The sequence below is a fragment of the Phaenicophaeus curvirostris genome, chromosome 26 (assembly GCF_032191515.1).
Source record: "Phaenicophaeus curvirostris isolate KB17595 chromosome 26, BPBGC_Pcur_1.0, whole genome shotgun sequence".
NCBI classification, from domain to species: domain Eukaryota; kingdom Metazoa; phylum Chordata; class Aves; order Cuculiformes; family Cuculidae; genus Phaenicophaeus; species Phaenicophaeus curvirostris.
This window is the reverse complement of record NC_091417.1, coordinates 2383139-2395654: the sequence shown is the minus strand read 5'-3', so window position 1 is coordinate 2395654 and position 12516 is coordinate 2383139. Positions and strand designations below refer to the sequence as shown.

The 12516-nt window shown below is 64.2% G+C and overlaps 4 protein-coding genes across 5 annotated transcripts in view; 3 read left to right on the top strand and 1 right to left on the bottom strand.

Annotated features, from left to right (window-relative positions):
• The window catches only part of ORMDL3 (ORMDL sphingolipid biosynthesis regulator 3), a 172180-nt gene that overhangs the window by 40245 nt on the left and 119419 nt on the right, over window positions 1–12516 (top strand). The gene's annotated exons all lie outside the window — the stretch shown is intronic.
• Window positions 537–1923, top strand: TCAP (titin-cap). The gene is made up of 2 exons (XM_069877248.1): window positions 537–710; window positions 1297–1923. Exons 1-2 carry the CDS (start codon window positions 562–564, stop codon window positions 1550–1552), a joined length of 405 nt encoding a protein of 134 aa, XP_069733349.1. The 5' UTR covers window positions 537–561; the 3' UTR covers window positions 1553–1923.
• Window positions 3035–6451, top strand: PNMT (phenylethanolamine N-methyltransferase). The gene is made up of 3 exons (XM_069877242.1): window positions 3035–3630; window positions 4788–4995; window positions 5916–6451. The coding sequence occupies exons 1-3, from the start codon at window positions 3477–3479 to the stop codon at window positions 6349–6351; spliced, it is 798 nt and encodes a 265-aa protein (XP_069733343.1). The 5' UTR covers window positions 3035–3476; the 3' UTR covers window positions 6352–6451.
• Window positions 6970–11350, bottom strand: PGAP3 (post-GPI attachment to proteins phospholipase 3). Of its 2 annotated transcripts, XM_069877239.1 has the most exons (8): window positions 11145–11350; window positions 10205–10302; window positions 9966–10118; window positions 9535–9597; window positions 9346–9407; window positions 9124–9260; window positions 8181–8385; window positions 6970–7546 (listed from the first exon to the last, which is right to left on the bottom strand). In XM_069877239.1, the coding sequence occupies exons 1-8, from the start codon at window positions 11329–11331 to the stop codon at window positions 7483–7485; spliced, it is 969 nt and encodes a 322-aa protein (XP_069733340.1). In that variant the 5' UTR covers window positions 11332–11350; the 3' UTR covers window positions 6970–7482. The 2 variants fall into 2 exon arrangements, with proteins under 2 accessions (XP_069733340.1, XP_069733341.1); XM_069877240.1 differs by lacking the exon at window positions 9966–10118.

Here is a 12516-nt window from a genome sequence, read left to right as displayed (position 1 = left end):
GGCCAACTGTAGCCCTGCAGGCTCCTTGCCCACCATCCCCTGGTGGCACCGGCAGCAGCGTGAAGCTTCTGTGTCCCTCTGGTTAACGATTGTCCCCCCTGCCCTTTTGCCCTTGGGGGGACAGACACACTGCGATGGGACCCGGAGGGCCCTGCGAGGTGGCACAGGGCAGTGTGGCCACCAAGCCATTAACACCTCCGGGATCCATCGTGTTTTGTGGTCCCAGGGCCAGTGCCAGCTCCTCAAGGGGCAGGGAAAGGCCAGACGTGCCCTGGGTGGGTGCCAGGGGGGGTCCTACCCGCGGGGTCACGTTGTCCCACATCCCACGGTGGGGACACAGCCGCGATCGGGGGGTCCCCGCCGCAGCGGGCACATGGGCGTGAGCGTGGTGGGACGCGCACGGGGTGACAACACACGTGTCCCCGGTGCCACCCGCCTGCTCGCTCCGAGGGGGCCCTTGGCACCTCCTTGTCCCCGCGGTGCCAGCGACACATCCCAAAATAGCTCGGACGGGGCCATATAAGTGGGGTGGGTGGTGTCGGGGGGGGACAAAGCGGCACGATGCTGGTGCCCAGCGCGGTGGTTCGCAGCGGGGGGCTAATCTCGGGCGCCCGCCTGGGCTGCCGGGTGCGGGAGGAGGACGTGGGGCGGCGCGAGACCTTCTGCGCCGAATGGCTCGACCTGGAGCTCAGCACCAGGCCTGAGGACGGGTGAGGGGCGACGCCACCAGGGTTGGGGGGTGCTGGGGGTACCGGGTGCTGAAGGGTCCTCAAGGGTTGATGGAGGATCTTGGGCCTGGGGGGGTGCTCCGAGGGTCCCCATGGAGCTGCTGGGAGGGTGCAAGGGTTGCTGTGGGGCTCTAGGGGATGGGGGGGGCTGCAGGTGGGGGTCCATAGGTCCCATCAGGTCTTTAAGGGACATAGAGGGTGCAAGGGGTCTCTGGGGTTCCCATGGGGTTCTAAGGGGGGCTCCAAGGGTCCTTATGGAATCACGGGATCTCCAGGGAGGGTCTCCAGGGTTCCTGTGGGGAGATGGGGGTCTTCATGGGATGTGGGGAGAGGCTGGGAATCCACATGGGTCCAGGAGCGATTTGGGGAGGGGGGTCTCCCAAGGGGTGGGTTGTCCCCATGTGGCTGTGAGGGTCCTGGAGGGTCTCCAAGGATCCCCATGGGGTTGGTGACACTGGGAGGGGGGGTGTCTCCAGAGACACAGAGGGACCTCCGAGGGGTGGGGTGGGACATGGGGGTGGTCCCCATGGGAAATAGGGACCCCGCGACCCCCAACCCTCATTCCCAGGTGGTGCCGGCGGGAGGTGGACGAGGAGCACCGGGAGCTGGTGGAGCATCACGGGGAGACGCGGGTGCTGGAGCAGCGCTCGCCCTGGGGGCTGCTGCGAGTGGGGGTCCTGGGGCAACCCCTGGCCCAGCACCTCCTGCCCTACGCCCGTACCCTCCCCCTGCCCCTCTTCGCCCCCCAGGACCTCCGCGGAGCCAAGCCGGGGGTCCCACGCACCCTGTCCCGCTCCCTCTCCCACGAGGCGCAGCGGGGCTGAGGGGGCCGATGGGGCCAAACGGGGTCTCTGGGGGTGGGCAGGAGCGCGATGCTCGGGGCGCTCGGCTGCCTGGATCTGCTCAGACACCCCGAAAAGGCAGCGAAGGAGTTGAGGGGGGGGGGGCAGGTGGGGAGGGGGTCCCATACATCCATCTGGGACTCCATCCCGCAGCGGGTGACGGGGAGGCCGGTGGGGAGCGAGTGCCCGTGTTTTGGGGGGGCGTGACTCAGTTTCCCTGGCAAAGAGAGAAGGAAGCGAGGATGAGGAGTGCTGAGACCCATACCCCCCCCTCAACCCCGGGTCTGAACGGGGCTCGGGGGGGGCTGCGGGGTTGTACAAGTGATGGTGCAGCAATAAAACGCTCAGCTTGGCATGGTGGCATCATTCTGGGGGGGCAAAAAGTGGGGTATGAGACCCCCCCCCCATGAGCCGGTGTGGGAAGGGGGCAAGATTTGAGATGCTGGGAATGGGGGAAACTGAGGCACAGAGCCTCGCCAGCAGCTGGAGGGACTCAGGCACTGTGCACGGGCTTGGGGGAATTGGGGGAGAAATGGGGTGTGAGGGGGGGAATTCTGCTTATGTAACCGCCCCCCCCATCCCATCGCCAGCCCGGCCGGTGCCAGGGTCCGGGATGGCCCCGACGCCAGCGCCCAGATTAGCTGTTCCCACTCGGCTGGATCCCGCTGTCCCTGGGCCGCTGCCAGCCCCCATTCCCGTCCCCTTCTCTGTCCCCGACACCTTTGTCTACCCACAGCTCAGGCACAGGTTGGATTTGGGACCTTTAATCCCCATCCTTCTCCTCAGCCCCATAAGTGGAGCCCATACTGGCCCTTATCCCACGGTGCTGGGAGCACTGGGAGCACTGGGAGCACTGGTGATGGTGGCACCAGGGAGAGCTAAAACGGGACCAATCCCAATCCCCAGCCCAATCCCCATCTCGATCCCAAATCCAGTCCCAATCCCTATTGCCTCCCAAATGCCCAACCAAGAATCAATCCTCATCCCAATCCCCATCCCAAACCCAATCCCAATCCCCGTCCCCATCCCAAAACCCATCCCTATTCCACTCCCCACCCAAATCCCAGTCCCAAACCCCATCCCTATTCCACTCCCCACCCAAATCCCAGTCCCAAACCCCATCCCTATTCCAATCCCCACCCAAATCCCAGTCCCAATCCCCATTCCAATCCCCATCCCAGTCCTAAACCCAGTCCCAAACCCTGTCCCCATCCCAATCCCAATCCCAATCCCAATCCCAAACTCAATCCTATTTCCAATCCCAGTCCCAAACCCTGTCCCCAATCCCATCCCCACCCCAATCCCAATGCCAAACTCAATCCTATTCCCCATCCCAGTTCCGATCCCCATCTCAATCCCAAGACCCGTCCCCACCCCAATCCCAAACTCAGTCCCTAACCCCATCCCCACCCGAATCCCCGTCCCAGTCCCATTCCCAATTTCCATCCCAATCGTAAACCCAATCCCAAACCCTGTCCCCATCCCAATCCCCATCCCAATCCCATTCCCAATCTCCATCCCAATCGTAAACCCAATCCCAAACCCTGTCCCCATCTCAATCCCCATCCCAATCCCAGTCCCAATCCCAATCTCCATCCCAGTCGTAAACCCAATCCCATCCCCATCCCATGGGACACACGAGGGGCTCATATCCAGGATCCCCACCTCCTGGGGGTCCAAAACTCAGTGGGATACCGTGCTGGGAGCCGGGCTCGGGGCTCGGGGCGTGAGGCCAGCGCTCTCGCTCAGCGCTGCGGCCGCATCCAGCAGCGTCGCAGCCTGGGGCGTTGGGATAACCTGGTTACCGGCGATGGATGGTTCCATCACCCCACGTCGGGAAGGGCCGTCGCTCAACGCCGCCGATATATAAGGTTGGATTTCGGGGCGGCGTCCGCAGCCCCTCGCCATGAGCAGCCTGGCCGCCCTCCGCGAGGGCTACGAGCGCTTCGACCCCCGCGCTTACCTGCACAACAACTACCTGCCGCCCCGCGCTGACTTCTCCTCCGAGGAGTTCGTGGTGCCATGGAAGCTGAGGTGCCTGGCCGAGACCTTCGCCAGCGGTGAGGGGTCCCGGGAAGCCCCCCGGGTGCACAGCGGGGTGGGGAAACTGAGGCACAGGGGGGGAAAATCGAGGTGAGGAGTGGGGAAACTGAGGCACAGGGTGGGAAAATCAAGGTAGGAGGTGGGGAAACTGAGGCACAGGGGGGGAAAATCGAGGTGAGAAGTGGGGAAACTGAGGCACAGGGGGGGAAATTCAAGGTGAGGATTGGGGAAACTGAGGCACGGGGGGGAATATCAAGGTGAGAAGTGGGGAAACTGAGGCACGGGGGGGAATATCAAGGTGAGGAGTGGGGAAACTGAGGCACGGGGGGGAAAATCAAGGTGAGGAGTGGGGAAACTGAGGCACAGGGTGGGAAAATCAAGGTAGGATGTGGGGAAACTGAGGCACAGGGGGGGAAAATCAAGGTAGGAGGTGGGGAAACTGAGGCACAGGGTGGGAAAATCGAGGTGAGGATTGGGGAGACTGAGGCACAGGGGAGGAAAATCAAGGTCATAAGTGGGGAAACTGAGGTACAAGGTGGGAAAATCAAGGTATGGGGTGGGGAAACTGAGGCACAGGGGGGGAAAATCGAGGTAGAGGGTGGGGGAACTGAAGGATAAGGTAGGAGACCCACCAATAGGATGGGGAAACCGAGGCACAGGGTGGGAAAATTGAGGTATAGGGTGGAGAAACTGAGGCACAGGGGGGGAAAATCAAGGTGAGGAGTGGGAAAATCAAGATGGGGGACAGGGAAACTGAGGCACAGCGGGGGGGAAATCAGTGTATAGAGTAGGGGAACTGAGGGATAAGGTAAGAAACAAAAAAATGAGATGGGGAAACTGAGGCACAGAGTGGGAAAATCAAGGTGAGAGGTAGGGAAACTGAGGTATGGGGTGGGGAAACTGAGGCACGGGGTTCAGAAACATACATGAGGCAGGAAAAACAAGGGGCAGGCTTGGAAAACTGAGGCACAGGGTGGGAAAACTAGGGTGTAGAATGGGGAAACTGAGGCACAGGTTGGAAAAACCAAGGCGGGGAGTGGGGAAACTGAGGCACAGGGTGGGTGAACACCTCAGCACCCACCCTGGCTGCTCCCCACCCCTCCCCGGATAGGATCCCCCTTGGATGGTGCCCTGTTTGGTGCGAGACACCCCCGTATCCCGTTCCGTCCCCCAGGCGAGATCCGGGGGCACACGCTGATCGACGTGGGCTCGGGCCCCACCATCTACCAGCTGCTGAGCGCCTGCGACCACTTTGAGGAGATCGTGGCCACCGACTACCTGGCGGTGAACCGGGAGGAGTTGGGGCGCTGGGCGCGGGGCGAGCCTGGCACCTTCGACTGGAGCCCCTTCATCCAGCACGTCTGCAAGATCGAGGGGCGCGGGTAGGGCTGCCGGGATCGGGGGGCGCGGGGGGACCCGGAATGGACCCGAAGCCCATGGGAATCACAGCCCTGCGAGACCCCTCTAGGATCGTGTCCTCAAATCCCCACGGGATCACAGCCCCCACACATTCCCGCAGCGCTGGGTCCTGTAGGATCCTCTCCCTGTGAATGTTGGGTTGATCCCAACCCTATGTCCGTGTAGATGCCAGGGGGATCCCAGCCCCACATCCCTTGGGGTTGCTGGGCTGATCTCGGGGGAGCCCATCCCTATATCCTTGTGGAAGCTGGATTGGTCCCTGCAGGATCCCAGCCCCCCATCCCTATGGACGCCACGCTGATGGCAAGGGACCCCTTGATGATATTCCTTAGGATCCCAGCCCCATATCCCTGTGGATGCTGGATCAATCCCCCCAGGATCCCAGCCCCACCTCCCCACAGATGCCAGGCTGATGGCAAGGGACCCCTTGATGATTTTCCTTAGGATCCCAGCCCCGCATCCCTGCAGTTACCAGATCCCTGTGGCTGCTGGATTAGTCCCTGCAGGATCCCAGCCCCACATCCCTGTGGATGCTGAATTGATCCCTGAGGATGCTGGATTGATCCTTGTGGATGCCAGGTTGATCCCAAGGAATCCTATGATGATGTTAACTAAAGATCCCAGCCCCACATCCCTGCGGATGCTGGATTGATCCCTGCAGGATCCCAGTCCCACCTCCCCAGAGCCACCAGGCTGACCCCAAGGGATCCCGCGCTGCTGCTCCCCAAGCTCCCAGCCCCACATCCCTGCGGATGCTGGATTGATCCCTGCAGGATCCCAGTCCCACCTCCCCAGAGCCGCCAGGCTGACCCCAAGGGATCCCGCGCTGCTGCTCCCCAAGCTCCCAGCCCCACATCCCCCTGGGTGGCTCGTGTCCCCGCAGGGAGCCCTGGCAGGAGAAGGAGCGTCGTCTGCGGGGGCGACTGCGGCGCATCCTGCCCATCGACGTGCACCAGCCGGACCCGCTGGGTGCCCCTCTGCGCCCGCCGGCCGACGCGCTGCTCTCCGCCTTCTGCCTGGAAGCCGTCAGCCCCGACCGAGCCGCCTTCGCCCGGGCGCTGGCCCACGTGGGCTCGCTCCTGCGGCCGGGGGGCCACGCGCTGCTGCTGGGGGCTCTGGGGGAATCTTTTTACCTGGCGGGGGCCGCGCGCCTGCCCGTGGTGCCGCTGGACGAGGCCGACGTCCGCAGGGCCCTCGCCGACGCCAACTTCGTGCTGCGCGACCTCCGCTCGTACGCCATGCCCCCCGCGCTCCGCACCGGCGTGGACGACGTCGACGGCGTCTTCTTCGCCCACGCCCAGAAGCCTCTGGAAGCCTGAAAAAGCCGTGACCCCCCCGACCGCCGCCGCCTCTCTGCGTCCCCCAAAACGGATTTTGCTCCCCTGCTCCAGCCACAAATAAAGGTCGAGCTGCATGGCAGAGCCTGGAGGAAGGGGAAGGGAAAGGGGGGGGATCAAGGGGGACAGGAGGAGTCCCAAGGGGGTGGCAGGGGCCTGGGGGGGGACATAGGAAGTCTCTGGGGACAGCAAAGCGGACATGGAGAGTCCCAGGGGGTGGCAGCGTCCTGAGAGGGGCTGGAGGGGACATAGGGAGTCCCTGGAGGGAGGGCAGTGGTCCAGGGAGGTGACAGCGAGTCCCAGGGGGGTGACAGGGTCCTGGGGGGCGCCGAGGGGACATAGGGAGTCCCAGCGCGCAGCAAAGGGGACATGGGGAGCCCCAAGGGGGTGGCAGGGTCCTGAAGGGGGTGGAGGGGACATAGGGAGTCCCTGGAGGGAGTGGGCTGGGGAGGTGACAGGGAGTCCCAGGGGGTGGCAGGGTCCCAGGGGCCAGCAGAGGGGACATGGGGAGCCCCAAAGGGGTGGCAGGGTCCCTAGATGGAAGCAGAGGGGGTGCTGGGTTCGGGGAGGTGGCACAGGGGGGTGACAGCCACACACAGCACAGGTCAAACTCCACTTTATTCACACCCCACGACACACTCAGGCAGGGAGGGGGACACACACACCGCATCCCCGGGGGGGTGGGGGCACAGCCCCCCTGGCAGAGGTGGGGGGCACCCGCAGCCCCCCAAGGCACCGCTCCAGCCCCACACATTCCCCCCCCACCTCAGCAAAAGCCACCCAGCAGCCTGCAGCTCTGAGCAATCCCCCCCCACCCCCAGCAGCCATTGCCACCTCGCGGCTGCACGGCTCGGTGACACTCGCGAGGGGGGAGACACACGCAGAGCAGGGGGGGCCCCCACACAACCAGCACGGGGGGTGCTGCCCCCCCCCCAGACTCCAAGGAGGGGAGATGGGGGGCACGCGGGGGGCACACGGAAGGGAAAGCAAAACCTCAGAAGGCAACGGGGGGCAGGAGCCCGTAGGTTGGAGGGGCTGGGGGGGCACTTGGCACAGGGCAGGAGGGCAGGACCGCGGGGGGGGGCGAGGGGCTGCGCTCCCCCCCCGGCAGCTCTAGTCCGCTTTGCAGAGGTCGGAGTTGGCCTTCAGGAGGTAGAGGCTGTCGTCCATCAGGAAACTGCGGAGAGAGGGGAGGAAAAGAGAGGTTGAGGGGGGGAGCAGAGCCCCCCCGACCCCCCAAACCCCTCAGGCCCTGCACCTCCCGGGAACAGCAGTAGGTTCCTGCAAAGAAATGCCCCAGCCTGGACCCCGATTTGAAGAAGGGGGGGGCACCATACATCCCACAGGCCAAGGACAGGCCCCCAGCACCCCAGTTTCAAGGGGGTGGCTCCCAGCACCCTGGGAGAAGGGCAGGGGCTCCCAAACCCCATATTTAGCAAGGGGGTAGCACCTCTATTTTAAGAGATGGGGGCCCCAGCACCCATATTTTAAGGGGAAGAGGGCTCCCAGCACCCATACTTTAAGGTGGGGAGTCCCAGCACCCATGGTTTAAGATGGGGGGGCCTTCAGCACCCATGGTTTAGGGAGTTGGGCCCCCAGTACCCCCATTTTAAGGTGGGGAGGCCCCCTTGGCACCCATTTTTAAAAGCAAAGGCCTCCCAGGACCCATATTTTAAGTTGGGGGAGTTCCCCTATGAGCCATATTTTGGGGAGGGGAGGGCAGCACACACATTTTAAGGGCAAAAAGTCTCCCAGCACCCACATTTTAAGGTCAGGGGCGCCCAGCACCTACATTTTGGGGGAGCACTGACCTGTAGAAGAGGACGTTGAGGGGGATGGTGCCGATGTGCCAGAGCGCGTGGGCATCCAGCACCCAGAAGACGGGGGGGAAGTCGAGCAGCTCGAGCAGCGCCAGCGCCTGCAGCAGCAGCACCACGGCCGCGCACTTCCAGACGTGGGGCAGGCGGGGGCGGTTCCGCAGGCACCATCGCAACCACCACGCGAGGTTGAGGAGCCCTGCAGAGAAAAAAAAAAAAAGGTGCAGGGTGGCGTGATTAACAGGGGTGTGAGGTGATAGAGAAGGATTTGGGGTGCTGATGGATGAGAAGCTCAACACAAGCTAGAAAATGTGCCCTCACAGCCTAGAAACCAACAGCGTCCTGGGCTGCATCCAAAGCTACGGGGCCAGCAGGGCAAGGGAGGGGATTCTGCCCCTCTGCTCTACTCTGGGGAGACCAAACCTGGAGCCCCAAGTTCAGTTCTGGAATCCCCAACATAAGAAGGAGATGGAGCTGTTGGAGCGAGTCTAGAGGAGGCCACGGAGATGATCTGAGGGCTGAAGCACCTCTGCTATGAGGACAGGCTGAGAGAGTTGGGGTTGTTCAGACCTTAGAGCAGCTTCCAGGATGGAAAGGGGCTCCAGGAAAGCTGGGGAGGGGCTCTTGATCAGGGAGGGCTGGGAGAGGATGAGGGGAGCTGAAAGAGGGGAGATTGAGGTGAGATCTTAGGGAGAAATGTTTCTCTGTGAGGATGGGGAGGCCCAGGTTGCTCAGAGCAGCGGATGCCTCATCCCTGGAGGGGTTCAAGACCGGATTGGATGGGGCTTGGAGCCCCTGATCCAGTGGGAGGTGTCCCTGCCCATGGCAGGGGTGGAACTGGATGGGCTTTGAGGTCCCTTCCAAGCCAACCCACTCATGATTCAACGACACGGGGTGAGGCGAGCACCCACCTACGAGTACGAACCCCCCTCCTCACCGATGGCCGCGTTTGCAGCCATGTTGTAGCCGTAGTCGAAGCGGACAAGGGTCAGGTAGGAGATGTGGCAGGCAAGGAAGAGGAGGAGGAAGGCCCTGAAGATGCTGATTAAGGCTGGCCGCTGCAGCCCCAGCGTCCTGAGGAGGAGAAAGAACAAGGGGGGTCACTGGCTGCCCCCCAAAGCCCCTGCCCCACAGCTCGCTGCCCCACGGCGGGGCTCACCTGACGCAGCACAGGTACACGGAGTGCAGGACGACGGCTGAAGCACAGAAATAGTCCAGTTTCTGCAGGATCGGGGCCGGATGAGCCACGTCGGAAGCTTGAGGAGGATCAGGGCACGCAGGCCACCCCCCATCCCCACAGGTTTGGGGACAGAGGGGGACAAAGCCACGGTGTCGCGACGCCACTCACCTCCGTCACAGCCGTGTCCCTCGTGTGGAAAACGGTGGACCAGAACCAGGCGTTTAAGGAAACCTGCGGGAGACGAGGAAACACGGAGCAGGAAAGGCTGAGTATCAGCATCACGATGAGTCACGTTCCACACAGCCTCGTGAGGGAAGACAACTGTCCCCAAAATTGGACACGGAGGCTCTGGGGTGGCCAAAGCCGGATCTACGTGGGGTCTGCGGATACGCTGGACGTAAAAAAAGCCCCCAAGCCTCCACGTTCTGGCAGAGAATTCCTGGGTGCCCTCGGCCAGTGCAGGATCTGCCCCCCAAAGTCACCCTGGAGGGGTGAGCAGCAGTGAGAGGGGGAGCACGGGGCCTTCAAGAAGCGCCCCCCAGCTGGAGCAGCGAGGTTGTGGGGCGCAGGGAAGGAAAAAAGGGGGTGTCAGGGCTCACCCAGGCAAAGGCGACGCAGGTGGGGTACATGGGGGAGGCGGGGGGGACAGCGGCTTTGTAGCGCAGCAGCATCACGAAGCTGGCCAAGCCGTTGAGGAAGGAGGCGAAGGCGGAGGCTGGCTCCTGGAAGAACAGGAACCGCGAGAAGGGCCACTGGAACGGAGAGCAGAGGCGTTCGTGAGCAAAGAGGCACGTTGAGGTCCCCCCTGAGCTCCCCCCCCGAGCTCCCCCCAGCTCACCTTGCCGTGGAACTGGGGCACCTTGTGGCCGCCCTGCACGTAGAGCCGCACCGTCTGCCACATGCACTCGTATTTGCAGTCGTCGCGGCAGGTCCAGCCTGCAGGAGAGGAGATGGAGCCGTGCTACCCGGCCTGGCCACTGCGTCCCTCCCAGCCCCTCCCAGTATGGACCATCAGGCAGCACACCAGGTGCTGGAAGGGCTAGGACACAGTTTGGGGGAGCCTGGCGGGAGCTCAGGGACTTTCGCTGTGCTGTCCACCCTGCCCTTCCTCGGGTGGCTCCCAGCAACCCCCAGTAGGGACCAGTGTCCCTCCAAATGGTCCAGTGACCCCTGGAACAACCCAACAGAGGCCAGCATCTCCCCCAGTAAAAACCAGTAGCCCCCAGAATGGCCCAGGCCAGCCCAGCCCCTCCCCAGCATGACCCCAGAGTGGCCCAACAGGCACTACCACAGCCCAGTAGGCACCAATATAGCCCGAGCACCCCCTAGTACAGAACCAGCACAGCCCAGTGACCCCCCAGTACAGAACCAGCACCCCACAGCCTGACCGCAGCCAGTCCCAGTGCCTACCACCCTGGCCCCAGTATGGCCCAGTGCCTCCTAGTCAGACCACGGTGCAGCCCAGAGCCCTCCAGCCTGGCCCCAGTAGGCTCCAGTGCTCCCCACTACCTCCCAGTAGCCCCCGTGCCTCCCAGCCTGCGGTCAGTACAGCCTAGTGCTCCCCAGTACCCCCCAGTATGGCCCCAGTACAGCCCAGCGCCCCTCAATGCAGCCCAGAACAGCCCCAGTGCAGCCCAGCAACCCCCAGTCCGGCCCCAGTCCAGCCCAGCAAGCCCCAGCCCCGGCCGCGGAGGCGAGGCCCGTGTGTGGGCGCGGCCCCGGGTGGGCGGTACCGGGAGCGGTCCCGGGGCAGCAACCAATGACCGGGGGGGCGGTACCTGTCAGGCCCATGTACAGCGGCTGCCGAGCCCGGAAGTGCCGCAGCGCCGCCCCGGAGCAGTTTTGCCGCTCGCAGCGGCTCAGGCACTCGCGGTACATCGGCTCCCGGTCCCCTTGCGAGCCCCGGGCCGGGCCCGGCGCCGCCGCTGCCCCCAGCAGCAACAGCAGCGCCGTTCGCGCCGCCATCGCCGCCCGGCCCGGCCGCTTCCGGTCCAAGCCGGAAGTGGGGGGCGGCGCGAGGGCCTATGGGATATAACGCTCCCTCCAATACAGCCGCGGGGGATGATGGGATATAGTCACCCTCCGCAGAGGCTCATGGGATATGCCCCCCCCTTGCGGCCGCAGAGGCTCATGGGATATATCCCCCCGCCATGGGTCCCGGTTCCGGGGGGCTGCAGGGCCCAGGGGGGTGCGGGGACCCCGGGGCCTTGCGAGGCTCGAGGCCACCCCGGGGCCTGGAGGGGCTGGGGGGCAACACAGCCTGGTCCCCCCCCCGCCTTGGGGTTGGGCCTTGTAGGCCGCAGCCGTGCAGGACCCTGGGGCTGCCTGTACCCTGAGCCCCGGGCTGGCCCTGCACCCCAGGGTCTGTCCCCAGGCCCTGCACCCCCTGCCCTGGAGTGTCCCCGTGTCCTGGACCCCAAGTTCTGGACTGTCCCTGTGCCCCAGGGCCTGTCCCTGTGCACCAGGGCCCGTCCCCGTGTCCTGGAAACCATGCCCTGGACTGTCCCCATGCCCTGGACTGTCCCTGGACCCCAGGACCTGTCCCCATGCCCTGGACCTCAAGTCCTGTAATGTCCCCGAACCCCAGGACTTGTCTCCGTGCCCTGGTGTCCCCATGCTCAGGACCCTATGGACTGTCCCTGTACACCAGGACCTGTCCCCATACCGCAGGATCCGTCCCTGTCCTCTGGATCCCGTGCCCCGGACTGTCCTCGTGTCCTGGACTGTCCCCATAACCCCAGGACTTGTCCCTGTCCCCCAGGACCTGTGTCGTGTGTGTCCCCTCCCCTCCCAGAACTGTCCCCCAGTCTCCAAACCGGGGGATGAGGGAGGGGGCAGAGGATGGGGGGATCCCAGGGGATGAGGGGGCCCGGGGATAAGGGACATCCCAGGGGATTGGGGGGATCCCAGGGGATGAGGGGGCCCGGGGGATAAGGGACATCCCAGGGGATTGGGGGGATCCCTGGGGTTGAGGGGGGCCCTGGGGGATTGAGGGGATCCTGGAGGAAGAAGGGAGCCCTGTTTGGAGGGCAGGGATGCTCTGTTTAGGGGGGATGCTCTATTTAGGGGGGATGCTCTGTTTGGGGGGATGCCCCATTTGTAGGGGGATGCTCAGTTTGGGAGTGGGGTGCTCGGTTCTGGGGGGGATGC

Coding starts and splice junctions, on each gene's coding strand:
- PNMT (XM_069877242.1), top strand. CDS start 3,477: ATGAGCAGCCTGGCCGCCCTCCGCGAGGGCTACGAGCGCTTCGACCCC. Junction 3,631..4,787: donor GGCCGAGACCTTCGCCAGCG/GTGAGGGGTCCC, acceptor TCCGTCCCCCAG/GCGAGATCCGGGGGCACACG. Junction 4,996..5,915: donor TGCAAGATCGAGGGGCGCGG/GTAGGGCTGCCG, acceptor GTGTCCCCGCAG/GGAGCCCTGGCAGGAGAAGG.
- TCAP (XM_069877248.1), top strand. CDS start 562: ATGCTGGTGCCCAGCGCGGTGGTTCGCAGCGGGGGGCTAATCTCGGGC. Junction 711..1,296: donor AGCACCAGGCCTGAGGACGG/GTGAGGGGCGAC, acceptor CCTCATTCCCAG/GTGGTGCCGGCGGGAGGTGG.
- PGAP3 (XM_069877239.1), bottom strand. CDS start 11,331: ATGGCGGCGCGAACGGCGCTGCTGTTGCTGCTGGGGGCAGCGGCGGCG. Junction 10,303..11,144: donor GCTGTACATGGGCCTGACAG/GTACCGCCCCCC, acceptor CCTCTCCTGCAG/GCTGGACCTGCCGCGACGAC. Junction 9,408..9,534: donor GGGACACGGCTGTGACGGAG/GTGAGTGGCGTC, acceptor CCGATCCTGCAG/AAACTGGACTATTTCTGTGC.